The sequence below is a fragment of the Psammomys obesus genome, unplaced genomic scaffold, assembly GCF_907164565.1.
Source record: "Psammomys obesus unplaced genomic scaffold, mPsaObe1.curated_primary_1811, whole genome shotgun sequence".
Lineage (NCBI taxonomy): Eukaryota > Metazoa > Chordata > Mammalia > Rodentia > Muridae > Psammomys > Psammomys obesus.
Window position 1 is genome coordinate 1,501,885 of NW_026596345.1, and position 13,373 is coordinate 1,515,257.

The window sequence follows — 13,373 nt, forward strand, 5'->3', positions numbered from 1 at the left end:
ACCCCGCTGCTCAGACTTAGCACCAAACAACAATACACACTCCATTTTGGCTACCAACTCCATTTTGGCTGCCACAAGAAGTGAGGCTGTAGTGTCCTGTACAGAAACCTTGGGAAACCCTTGCCTCTGTGAGTTGAATAGACCGCCACAGCTCTGAGGATTTCCTATGAAACCGGGCATAAGTATCTCAACTAACTTACCAGTGTTGTATATAGTAAGTGCTGTGAATGATGCTAAGAAGACGGTGGTGGGCATATTTAGCAGGTATTTCAACCTACTACTCAATATTATGCATTGATGTGCCATTTCCTAGTGGAAAATTGAATTGAGGCTATACCCTATGCTTTCTCAGTTTGTCTAGGGACCAGGCTTTAGACCATCCAGCCATTGTCATTTATGCCATGATTGGAAATGATGTCTGCAATGGGTAAGTCATTGAGAAAAATGCCAACAATGCTAAGAAGATGATAATGGGCCTATTTAACTGGGATTTAGCTCTTTCCCCCATTTCCACTCTCCACCCAAGTCTACTATAATGTGCAGATGTCAAATAAGTTTATCTGAGAAGGAAGCTGTGGGTACGTCAAATCAACAGGAATAGCCTGTAAAACTGAAAAACTGAATCTGATCTGCTAGCTCTCAATTCTGACATCAAAACAAAAAGGCATTCCAGGAACAACCACCGGTTATATCATAAGAAATATGCTTCACCAAGATCCAAGGCCAGAAGCCACGGCATTTTAAACACAGCACAGTCATCTCACAAGAACACATGCCATGCTCATATTCTGACCGCCTTGTGCAGAAAAGACAGCATAGACTTGGCATTTGCAAGGAAACTACATGTAACTCCCATCTGATCCTATTTATTCTGATAGTCCAAAGTAAAAGAGGTCTTGCTAAACTGCAATATTAGTGATAGTAATCCCTCAACATTTGAAGAGCTGTGTCAAAACCCATGTACACCCCTCAAAATATGCTGCGTGTGGGCATCTGGCCTGTGATTGTGGCCAAAGAGTAAAAAGGTGAGACAGGATCGGGAGCAGCACTAAGTGGCCATGTGCCCAGTATTTGTGGAAACAGAAAAGACAAACTAACAAGGAGTATGAGACTTGCTCGAGGTAGCATAACTCATTATTGGACAGTGGGAGTTCTCCCCTTCTCCTACCCATTCACTGACCTCCCAAGCCTGTGCTGAGTACAAAGCCCAATAAAGCTAAGGCTCATCTGCTTTCATAGAACTCTAAACAAAGTACAGATCAACCAGTTCAAGGTGAGACATGCCACTCTATGATCCATAGTTGCTCATGAAACAGTCCAGATATAGGCCCCTCCAGGACCCCAAAGCTACGTCCCTGCCTCTGTGATGAGTCACTCAGGACTTTCCAGTAAAGAGTACATGCCACTTAAGACCTGTTGTGCCTGGTCCAAGATATGTTGCTTTTTTGTGTTTTTTGTTTGTTTGTTTGTTTTCTGTTTCATTTCATCCCTATAGCAACCCAAAGAGGCAAGTATGTCTGTTTGTTCCAGGTGAGGAAACCCAGGTTCACAAAGTAAAGGAATTTGTTCTACTGCCATTGAGTAGCAAAGCTAGGAGCTTCAGGATCTCTAACCAAATTCTGTCTTCTTTCCCTGGATCACTCTGGTCTTCTTTACATTCTACTATTCACTCATTTTCTTTTTTTTTTTCAGTAATAGTTAAAATCCATTTTTATTTTACTCTTCTTCCAAAAATGACCTTTAGTCCTATTCTTAAAACAAATATGAAATAATTCTGAAACTCTAGCCAATATTAACTATGATCTATGTGTTATTTTCCCCATTGTATTTTTTATTTATATTTAATTACAGTTTATTCACTTTGTATCCCCCCTGTACCTCCCTCCCTTCCAACCCCTCCCTCCTTTCCTCTTCCCCACCTGTGCCCCTCCCCCAGTCCACTGATAAGGGAGGTCCTCCTCCCCTTCCCTCTGATCCTAGTCTAACAGGTCTCATCAGGAATGGCTGCATTGTCTTCCTCTGTAGCCTGGTAAGGTTGCTCCCACCTCAGGGGGAGGTGATCAAAGAGCAGGCCAACCAGTTCCTGTCAGAGATAGTCCCTGTCCCCATTACTATGGAACCCACTTGGACACTGAAATCTGTGCAGGGGTTCCAGGCCATCTCCATGAGTGGTCCTTGGGTAGAGTATCAGTCTCAGAAAAGACCCCCGTGCTCAGACTTTTTGGTTCTTTTGCTCTCATTGTGGTGCTCCTGTCTTCTCCAGGTCATTCATTTTCTTAAAGCACCATCGATAAACCATATACTAGGTCAGCCTCTAGGATCCAAGGGCAGAAGGCCCAAGTCTCTGACTTCAGGGAACTCACAAAGGAGAAGCAAATGTGCTCCCCAGCCTTCACTGCAAAAAAGAACAAGCTTTGGTCTGGCCAGATAATGTCCCTTCAGTCCAGTTCACAAATGGATATAGTACCTGCAGAAAGGAGCTCCCTCCAAAAGTCAGAATCAATGAGACTGTGTATTTTTCCAGAGGTCTCTTCAACCCAGTCCTGCTTTCCTTTTTCCAAGCAGCCAAATATCAGACACATCAGCTAAAGGCCCATGCCCCCACCCCACACAAACAGGGATCTCTCTGGGTGGAGAAACACCAAGCATTTGGATCAAGGACAGTGTGAGATGTCTCTGCAGTTCCCACTTTGTGATGTCCTATGGTTGGGGTTAGAAAAAGAAAGACAGATGACAGAACATCAAGGTGGAGTAGATATCCCAGAATGAGCAAAAAGGTTCTGTACAAAACTCAAGCTAGAAGGTTGACTACCAGGTCTGTCTAGGAACATGCTTCAGGAGTTTGGTTTTTCTTTCTTTACACCTTCAACACACACACACACACACACACACACACACACACACACACACACGTATGTAATGTTCCAACTCTCATTCAATAATGCAGCTATCTGTCTCTCAGTTCTCTAATTGCATGACTGGTAGACAACTTTCAGCATCAGGAATTCAGGAAGAAAGGCAATGTGGATACACGTAATACTTCCCCTATGATGCTGTCTCATTTGCCGAAGGCGACTCACTATCCCTGAAACTCTTTAATGTGACACAAAAATAGAAACACTTCTGAAAGAGAGCAAATGTGTGTGAGCTACAGAAACTTTGGGTGATCAGTAAAACCTCATTGTGTATGTGCATTACATTTTTCATTCCTCACCCGAGGGGCATTTAAAGTGATTCTATTCCTCGCTATTATGAAAAGAGCACCAGTAGTCAAGAATGGACAAATATGCCTTTGGTATGATACGGAGTCCTTTGGGTGTATGTTCAGGAATGCTCTAGGTGGGTCATATGGTCGTTCTATGCTTATTTTTTTGGTAAGCCTCCTTATCAGTTTTCACAGTGGCTAGACCTCCTTACATCCCCACAGAAGAGGAATACCAGCTTTTCCCTATGTCTTTACCAACATCTGTGGTCATCTGTGTCCCAGATTACAGTATTCTAGCTGGGAGGAAGGAGAACCTCAAAGTAGTTTTAATTTTCATATCTAAGGTGGCTGAGGATGTTGGATACTTGGAAACACATTTATTGCTCATTTGTATTTCCTTTAAAATTATTTGTTCAATTCCTTGGGCCAACCTGTGTAAGTATTACATTTATTTGGCTTGCACATGTCAAGCTATCTTTGCATCTCTGGAACGAAGTCAACTCGATCACGGTGATCACATTCTATATGTGTTCTTGACTTTTTTTTTCAAGTATTTTGTTGAACTATTTTCATCTATGTCAGTCATGGAGATTGGTCTGTATTTTTTGTTGTTGTTTTGGATAAGGCCTTATCTAGGTTTTAATGGATTCGTAAAAAGAGCTTGGAAATTTCTTCCTTTACCATTTTATGGAATAATTTGTGAAGTATTGATATGTGATCTTCCTTAAGTGTCTTGAACTTTTCTTTGTTGGGCAGCTTCCTGCTACTGCTACAATATCATTAGTTATAGATGTGCTTAAATGATTTATATCATGTTGGTTTAACTTTGATAGGTTATATGTATCCAGAAATTCATCTATTTCTATTAATTTTTTAATTTAGTAAAACATAATGTTCCAGGTATATCCTTATGATTTCCTGAATTACATTGGTATCTGTTCTAACAGCTTCTTTTCCATTTCTATTTTATTAAGTTTGATGTCCTCTTTCTTTATTTGAATTAGTTTGGCTAAGGGTTTGTTGATCTTGTTTCTATCAAAGAATCAAATCTAAGTTTCAATGATCCTTTGTAGTTTATTTATTTCTGTCTTGTTCTACTTATTTCTGTCCATCTGCATTTGTTCTACTTATTTCTGTCCATCCACCGCATTTGAGTTTGGCTTGCTTTCTTTTTCCAAAGCCTAAAGGTACATCATTAACTCGTTTATTTGAGATTTCTCTGGTTTATTTTTAATATGCTCTCCATAGCACAACAACTACCAAACAGAGAATGATAGTAGTATGAAATATGATTATTAGTAAATATCCCTGCAAAAATAAACAGAATAATAGTCTATCAGAAGAATGATGAAAGCCCAAATTTAGTACAAAAACGTAGAATACGGGGTAAAAGAGCGAGTGCACATAAAGTAGTTTCATTCCTTAGTGATGTTCTGCCTCCCTACTGTGGTCTGTGTACAAGCTTTAAAAAGCAAATGTTAGGGTTCAAAGCTCGAGAGAAGTCTTAAGTAATGCCAGACACTCTTCAGTAGCTGTGAGTCAGGATAAATGAGTTTATGCTCCAAAACAAAAAACAAAAAAAAAAAAAGAAAGAAAAGAAAAGAAACAAACACCTCTAAAGTCTTAGTAGTATAAAGTCATAAAATTTTACTTCTTGATATACTCACTGAATGTTCTTTAGGAACACAAGTCTTTCTCTCTCTCTCTCTCTCGCTCTCTCTCTCTCTCTCTGCATCAATAAATACAGTCTGCCTATATGCCAGGAAGGTAGGAAGTCATAAGTACTTTGCAAAATGGTACCAATAACCAGCATACAGTGTGTTTTGTATGGGACTGTCCTGATAAACAAGATACCTTCTGTTCCCTCCACCAACAGGAAATCGGACACAGTTGCAGAAATGACCACTCCCGAACAAATGTACTCCAATGTCATGCAGACTCTGAAGCATCTAAATTCCCACCTGCCCAATGGCAGCCATGTTATTTTATATGGCCTGCCAGATGGAACTTTTCTCTGGGATAGTTTGCACAACCAATACCACCCTCTAGGTATATTATGCTTACAAATTCTTTTCTTCTTCAACCATGTGTATGCGTTTGTGGATGTGTGTGTACGCGCATGTGTGGATGCAGTGTGTACATATGATGTGTGTGCAATGTGTGAATGTAGAATTTGTGTGATCTGTATTGTGATGGGTGATATATATATGTATATGTATATGTATATATATATATATATACATACATATATATATGCTGGAGAAATTCAAAGTAGTAAAATTTATGCTATGAGGGATTCACTAATAGCTTGCTTAGGAAATACTAAGTTACACAAAGCAGAATTGAACTAAAGGAAAGCTCCCTCCAATATAACTTAGAGACAAGTAGTGTGCTAGCCAGGCTTGATAGAAACTATGAGAAAGAAAGTTTGTACTATAATTGAATTTAAGGGACGGTAAGAAATGTTCTGCTGATGCTACCGCTCCAATTAGACTCCATTCCCACAACAAAGAAAGCAGCCTCCATCCTCAAGGGGTCAACACAGGATCACAACCACCATTAAGTCCCGGCCTGCATTTAAATCCCCCGTACTCTTATCAGGAGAAGCATAATTCTGCCAGTTCACAAGATGGACCTGGGTGATGGCTATTCAAAAAGAAAAACACCAGTGTACTGAAGAAATAATTCTGACAACTTCTTTGCTGTAAATCTCCCATATGCCCAAGTGACCAGATTTGCAGTCTCCCAGCTCTGTATAAATTAATCAGAGTGCAGACTGGACTAGGACCTAAAAAAGATTTAAGGATAATTTAAGATATTACTATGTGGAATGTATATGTATGTAAATTAGTAAAATCTTCTCTTTATGGGTGGTTCCTCTTTGAAAATAAGCCAGAGCTTCCCCGTGAGGACATAACATCTATGGACTTTTTTATTTTTCCTCCTCATTTTCTCCTCCTTTCCTCCTTTTCCTCCTCCTCCTCTTCCTCCTGTAGTTCCTGGTTAAGCTAATTCCTCTACCTCCTTAAAAATTTCCACCCCTGTTTACATGGAGAAAAAGAACTGATAATCAGATCTCTAGTCTCTTTACTGGAGGAAAAAAAATAGATATCTACATTCGGACTCACAGCCATTTAAGATAAAGTCATTTGCTCCATGAAAGTGTATCACAAATATTATCTAAGCAAAGTACTGGCCTGCCTGACTTAAAGAGCATAGCTTTCCTGCTCATAAAGCTTCTTACCCTTATAGGCAAAGATTGAAAGAAAGAGAGAAATGAAAGATATGTAGGTAGGGAGATAAATGATAGCTAGTCTAAATATGAGAGATATAGATAAATGAATATAAATATCAGACTACTGTAAGGAATTTATAAATTTCTAACATAAAAACTGTGTGTTCTAGTCGTCTAAAGTATAAACTCTCACTCTTTAATCTTTAGAGAGAGCCTTTGGCATCTATGGGTGCAAGCACGGGGCAACTGAACACACACTAACACTGGTCACTGGTCACTGTGGACAGTCCCATTGTCCACCACTGGATTTTATTTTCATTTTGCTGCTGGCATCAAAGGCAGACTCTCACATGTTCTAGCTACACTGTTAAACTGCCTCCCCGAGTCCCTTGCTGCTTTATTAAGAAGTCTTTTTGACCAGGGATCGCAAACACACAGTACTCTTCCATGAGAAAACAAAAATAGGTTAAAAAAAAAAAAAAACACAAATTGGGAAAGAATCTTCACCAACCCTTTTTTCTGACAGAGAACTAATATCCAGTACATATAAAGAACTAAAGAAGCTGAAAAGCAGCAGACCAAGTAATCCAATTTAAAAAATGGGGAACAGAGCTAAACAGAGAATTCTCTGTAGAGAAATATAGGATGGCAGAGAAGCACTTAAAGAAATGTTCAACAACGTCATTAGCCATCAGGGAAATGCAAATCAAAAAGACCCTGAGATTTCACCTTACACCCATCAGAATGGCCAAGATGAAAAACTCAAGTGACAACACATGCTGGAGAGGTTGTGGAGAAAGGGGAACCCTCTTCCACTGCTGGTGGGAATATAAACTTGTACAACCACTCTGGAAATCAATCTGGCGCTTTCTCAGACAACTAGGAATAGTGCTTCCTCAAGATCCAGCCATACCACTCCTAGGTATATATCCAAAATAGGCTCAAGTACACAATAAGGATATTTGCTCAACCATGTTTGTAGCAGCTTTATTTGTAATAGCCAGAAGCTGGAAACAGCCCAGATGCCCCTCAACTGAAGAATGGATGCAGAAATTGTGGTACATCTACACAATAGAATATTACTCAGTAATGAAAAAGAAGGAAATCATGAAATTTGCAGGTAAATGGTGGGACCTGGAAAGGATCATCCTGAGTGAGCTGTCCCAGAAGCAGAAACACACACACGGTATATACTTACTCATATAGACATGTAATATAGGATAAACTTATTAAAATCTGTACATCTAAAGAAACTAATCAAGAGACCCTAACTAAAATGCTCAAGCCCCATCCTGAAAGGCAAAGAGGAAGGACATCAGAAGAATAAAACAGGAAACAAACTAGAAACCTGCCATGGAGGGCTTCTGAAAGGCTCTGCCCTGCAGACTATCAAAGCAGATGCTGAGACTTATGGCCAACTGTTGGGCAGAGTGCATGGAATCTTATGTAAGAAGTGGGAAATAGTAAGATCTGGAGAGGACAGGAACTCCACAAAGAAAGCAACAGAACCAGAAATTTGAACACAAGGGTCTTCCCAGAGACTCATACTCTAACCAAGTACCATGCATGGAGATAACCTAGAACCACTGCACAGATGTAGCCCATGGCAGTTTAGTGTCCAAGTGGGTTACATAGTAATGGGAACAGGGACTGCCTCTGACATAATCTGATTGGCCTGCTCTTTGATCACCTCCCCCTGAGGGGGAAGCAGCCTTACCAGGCCACAGAAGATGACAATGCAGCCAATCCTGATGTGATCTGATAGACTAAGATCAGAAGGAAGGAGAGGAGGACCTCCCCTATCAGTGGACTTGGGGAGGGGCATGCGTGAAGAAGGGGGTGAGAGGGTGGGATCGGGAGTGGAGGAGGAAGGGGCTTATGGGGGGATACAAAGTGAATAAAGTGAAATTAATAAAAAAGAAACAGAGTTGGTGCCAGCAGAGAGAGAATGCTGCACTTCCTCTTCCTTTCTTTTAGACCATTCGTGCACTATAAGCACTCCTAACCACTCTTACTTGAGCACCCCAGAGGTATCCTTCCTTCAAACTGGCAAATTCAAGATAGAAGAAAGAGAGTTGTTAACATTCCCCCACTGTCGTCTACTATATAATGGGGACTTCACCCTGTTCAGCAGACCTATCCTTCTGTCCAGCAGGCTCAGAGGGAGCCAGTGTTCAGACAGTAAGCAATAGAAGGCAAAGGAAGGGAGACTGGACTCAGTGATCAGGGTATACCCAGGACCCTAATCCTTGGCAGGACAGCAGAGGGGAGAGCAAAGCAGATAGAACAAGGCTGTGGCTAGGCTTAACCTTCAAGGCCTGTCTGGTAGTGGTGCTCCCAGTACCCGTGGAGCAGGGCAAAATGGCGTTCTTCTGGATATCAAAGCAATCAAGGCTTGAAAGAGGGAAAGTGTGGATGCACTATTACTCAGAGCAGATAGCCTCCTCTTGTGTGAAGAGACTTCAGCCTCTAAGCAGAATAAAGGGATAAAGGAGAATGTATATTAGTACCAGATAAGCCATGTGAATTCTTCTACGAGACCTAATTCCAACAAAGAACAAGATGGTGTTGGAAAGAGGTTTAAAAACAAAATAAAACAAAAAACAAACAAGCAAACAGAAACAGAGTTTTTAACAGAAGGTAGAGGAAAAAAGGCTACAGTTCACAGAGCAAAGAGCCTAAGTCACTGGGGCACATGGAAGAACCAGGATGGCCTTGACGGTATCTGTCAGTGCAATTGAGCAGGGTGGGGCTGAGATGGACAAAGAGAGAGAGAAAAAAAAAGAGAAAGAGAACAAAATCAGGAGGGGAAGCAGAAAATCAAAACAAGTATGAACCTCAGCAGGTAGAAGCAGGAATTTGGAGAAAGATGAGCTTCATGGTCCATGCCAAGTCCACACATTGAAAGCAAGGACAGAAGCTTTGGAGTCATCTAAAACATGATGATGCCAAAGAGAGACCTGATAGATCTCTACGACTTTACTGGGAATAGTAGCCAGTGGATCTCTAGACCTGACCATCCCTCACCACACCGGGAGAGGAAGTGTGTTTCCTCCATGATGAGCACGTCAACTCTGCCTTTCCATAGAACTTACCTCAGATACAAGCACAAAGCAAGGCTCTGTCCCATTGCCTGCGATCTTTTTTCTGAGAAGCTCTGTTATCCTCTGTAAGTTTTGAGAGCATAAGAGTGTTTAATGGACATAGCACCAGCTGTTCATCCTGGAGATGGGTGGGGGAGCTGGCTTTTATGTCAGTCATAGCGTGGAAACTGACTGATCTGGAGTGGGTGGGACATGCTGTAAAAAGGGAGAGGGGCCCTGTATACCAAAGACAAAAGGACCGAGAAAGAAATCAGGGAAACAACACCCTTCACAATAGCCACTAATAACATAAAGTACCTTGGGGTGACACTAACCAAGCAAGTCAAAGACCTGTTTGAAAAAAACTTTAAGTCTCTGAAGAAAGAAATTGAAGAAGATATCAGAAGATAGAAAGATCTCCCGTGCTCATGGATTGGTAGAATTAACATTGTGAAAATGGCCATCCTGCCAAAAGCAATCTACAGGTTCAATGCAATTCCCATCCAAATACCAACTCAATTCTTTACAGACCTTGAAAAAAAGATTCTCAGCTTCATATGGAGAAACAAAAAACCCAGAATCTCCAAAATGGTCCTGTACAACAACAGATCATCTGGAGGTATCTCCATCCCTGATCTCAAGCTGTACTACAGAGCAATAGTAATAAAAACTGTATGGTATTGGCATAGAAACAGAAAGAAGGATCAATAGAACTAAATAGAAGACCCATAAATAAACCCACACACCTATGAATACTTGATTTTTGACAAAGAAGCCAAAACCATTCAATGGAAAAAAGACAGCATCTTCAACATATGGTGCTGGTCCAACTGGATGTCTACATGCAGAAAAATGAAAATAGATCCATACTTATCACCCTGTACAAACCTAAAGTCCAAGTGGATCAAAGAGCTTAACATAAAACCATATACACTAAATCTGTTAGAAGAAAAAATGAGGAAGGGCCTAGAACTCATTGACATAGGAGACAACTTCCTGAACAGAACACCAACAGCACAGGCTCTAAGAGCAACAATCACTAAATGAGACCTCATGAAACTGAAAAGCTTCTGTAAAGCAAAAGACACTGTCATCAGAACAAAATGACAGCCTACAGACTGGGAAAGGATCTTCATCAACCCTATATCTGACAGAAGGCGGACATCCAGAACATATAAAGAGCTAAAGAAGTTAAAAAGCAATAAATCAAGTAATCCAATTAAAAAAATGGGGTACGGAGCTGAACAGAGAATTCTCTGTAGAGGAATATACAATGGCAGAGAAACACTTAAAAGAAATGCTCAACATCCTTAGCCATCAGGGAGATGCAAATCAAAACGACCCTGAAATTTCACCTTACACCCATCAAAATGGCTAAAATCAAATACTCAAAAGACAACATATGTTGGAGAGGTTGTGGAGAAAGGGGAACCTTCCTCCACTGCTGGTGGGAATGTAAAGTCAATCTGGTGCTTCCTCAAGACCCAGCTATACCACTGCTAGGCATATACCCAAAATTTGCTCAAGTACACAACAAGGACATTTGCTCAACCATGTTTGTAGCAGCTTTATTTGTAATAGCCAGAACCTGGAAACAACCTAGATGTCCATCAAAAGAGGAATGGATACAGAAATTGTGGTATTTTTACACAATGGAATACTAAGCAATCAAAAACGAGGAAATCATGAAATTTGCAGGCAAATGGTGGGATCTAGAAAATATTCTGAGTGAAGTATCACAGAAGGAGAAAGACACACATGGTATATACTCACTTATATAGACCTACAAGATATGATAAACAGAATGAAATCTATGTGCCTAAAGAAGATAAACAAGAAAGAGGACATGGGGTAAGATGATCAATCCTCACTTAGAAAGACAAATGGGATGTGCATTGGACATAGGAGAAAACAAGTAACAGGACAGGAGCCTACTGCAGGGGGCCTCTGAAAGACTCTACCTAGCAGTGTATCAAAGCAGATACTAAGACTCATAACCAAACCTTTGGCAGAGTGCAGGGAATCACATGAAAAAAGGGGAGTTAGTATGATGTGGAAATGATAGGAGCTCCACAAGGACCAAATATATCTGGGCACAAGGGTCTTTTCTGAGACTGACACTCCACCAAGAACCATGTATAGATATAACCTAGAACCTCTGCTCATATGTAGCCTGTGGTAGCTCAGTAACCAATTGGTTTCCCATAGTAAGGGGAACAGGGACTATTTCTAACAGGAACTCAATGGCAGGCTCTTTGACCTCACCCCCCCCCCAAGGGTGCTAGGCCACAGAGGAGGACTTTGCAGCCAGTCCTGAAGATACCTGATAAAACAGGGTCAGATGAAAGGGAAGGAGGTCCTCCCCTATCAGTGGACTTGGAAAGGGGCAGGGAGGAGATGAGGGAGGGAGGGTGGGATTGGGAGGGAATGAGGGAGCATTATATAGCTGGGATACAGAGTTAATAAAATGTAACTAATAATAAAAGAAATAAAAAATGGAGAGGGGCAGCGCTGGAAGAAAGGCAACATCTCGGTGTCTGTGGTTAGTGCTCCAAAGGTTTCTGCACAGACTCCAGGGCATTAGCCTTTTCACCATTGTGCCATAACACCTGAGACAAACATAGGATAAAAATAGAATTGTCTATTTGGGCTCATTGTGTGGAAGATTCAGTCCTTAGTGCTTGGTCCCAGGCAGATGTCATAGCAGTGGAGGCGCATGGAGGAGGTGGGGGCCCTTTAACTGATGGCTCACCAACAGGAAGCAGACAGAAAAGAGGAAACCAGGTATAACCTTTAAAGATGCACTCCTAATGACCTACTTCCTGCAGCTAGGAGTAAGACAGTGTCACGGGCTGAGGAAGAAGTGTTTCAGACGTGGGATGGGACAGATTTCATTTACAAATTATAATAGTCTGTGAGCTTTTCCCCCTTCATTCTTATGTACCTCTTTAACCTGAATCAAAAAATAACCACAAAATGTATTTCCTAACTAGGACTCAATAAGAAAACCACAGAAAAGTTCTTAACTCACTGTCATTAAGAGAGACAGAAAAAAAAAAGAAAGAGCTAGCATTGCCATCCCACCCACGCGTTACAGAGCTACCTCAGCCATATTTGAAGGTTTTGGTTCAGAATTTCAGACATTCTGAATGCCCGTTTCTCAGCATGAACAACTGGGTCAGTCCTATGTGTTTCATAAGCTCAGAAAGTCAGTTCCCACCTTAAACGGGGCCTCATAGAAACTTGGAATCTCATGACATCACCAAGAAGAAGGGGCTGCCTGGAGATATGCTTTGTTCGGGTCACTCTGGTCCATTTAGAACTGTAAGAGACCCTATCCCTTCCTGTAGAGATTAGATGAGGCCAGTGCTCTCCCAGACTAAAATGGGCCTAGACACCTTAGGGCCCTTTCCTATTCGTCAAAGCTAGGCCAAGTGACATATTCAAATCAGGACAAATGCCACCACCAGAAAGGGAGGTGGGGACACCCACAAATGTTTCTGAGCATTGACATCTGATTCCATATGACATATCAGACCTCTGTCTTCCAGGCCAGCTAAACAAAGATGTAACCTATGCACAGTTCTTCTCCTTCCTGAGCTGTCTCCAGGTAAGCCCAGGGGTCTGCCCCCACGGCCTCATCATGCACGTATACACACAGACACACACGTGCGCACTCATACACTCACATGCACACGTGTATGGGCGACCGTACACAGACCTGTTGTTATGACTACACCTCTCTAACCAGCGTGCTCTTCACCTCTCAGCTCAATCCCTGTAACGGCTGGATGTCTTCCAACAAGACTCTCCGGACTCTCACCTCAGAGGTATGGGGTTGCTTTCCCTG

The 13,373-nt window shown here is 41.5% G+C and overlaps 1 protein-coding gene across 1 annotated transcript in view; it reads left to right on the plus strand.

Moving 5' to 3' along the window:
* Positions 1–13,373, plus strand: part of Aoah (acyloxyacyl hydrolase) — a 218,265-nt gene that overhangs the window by 181,645 nt on the left and 23,247 nt on the right. Inside the window, exons 15-18 of the mRNA XM_055597240.1 lie at positions 353–427; positions 5,082–5,254; positions 13,075–13,133; positions 13,294–13,353. Of these exons, the coding sequence (XP_055453215.1) occupies positions 353–427; positions 5,082–5,254; positions 13,075–13,133; positions 13,294–13,353 (367 nt within the window). The remainder of the gene's footprint in view (positions 1–352; positions 428–5,081; positions 5,255–13,074; positions 13,134–13,293; positions 13,354–13,373) is intronic.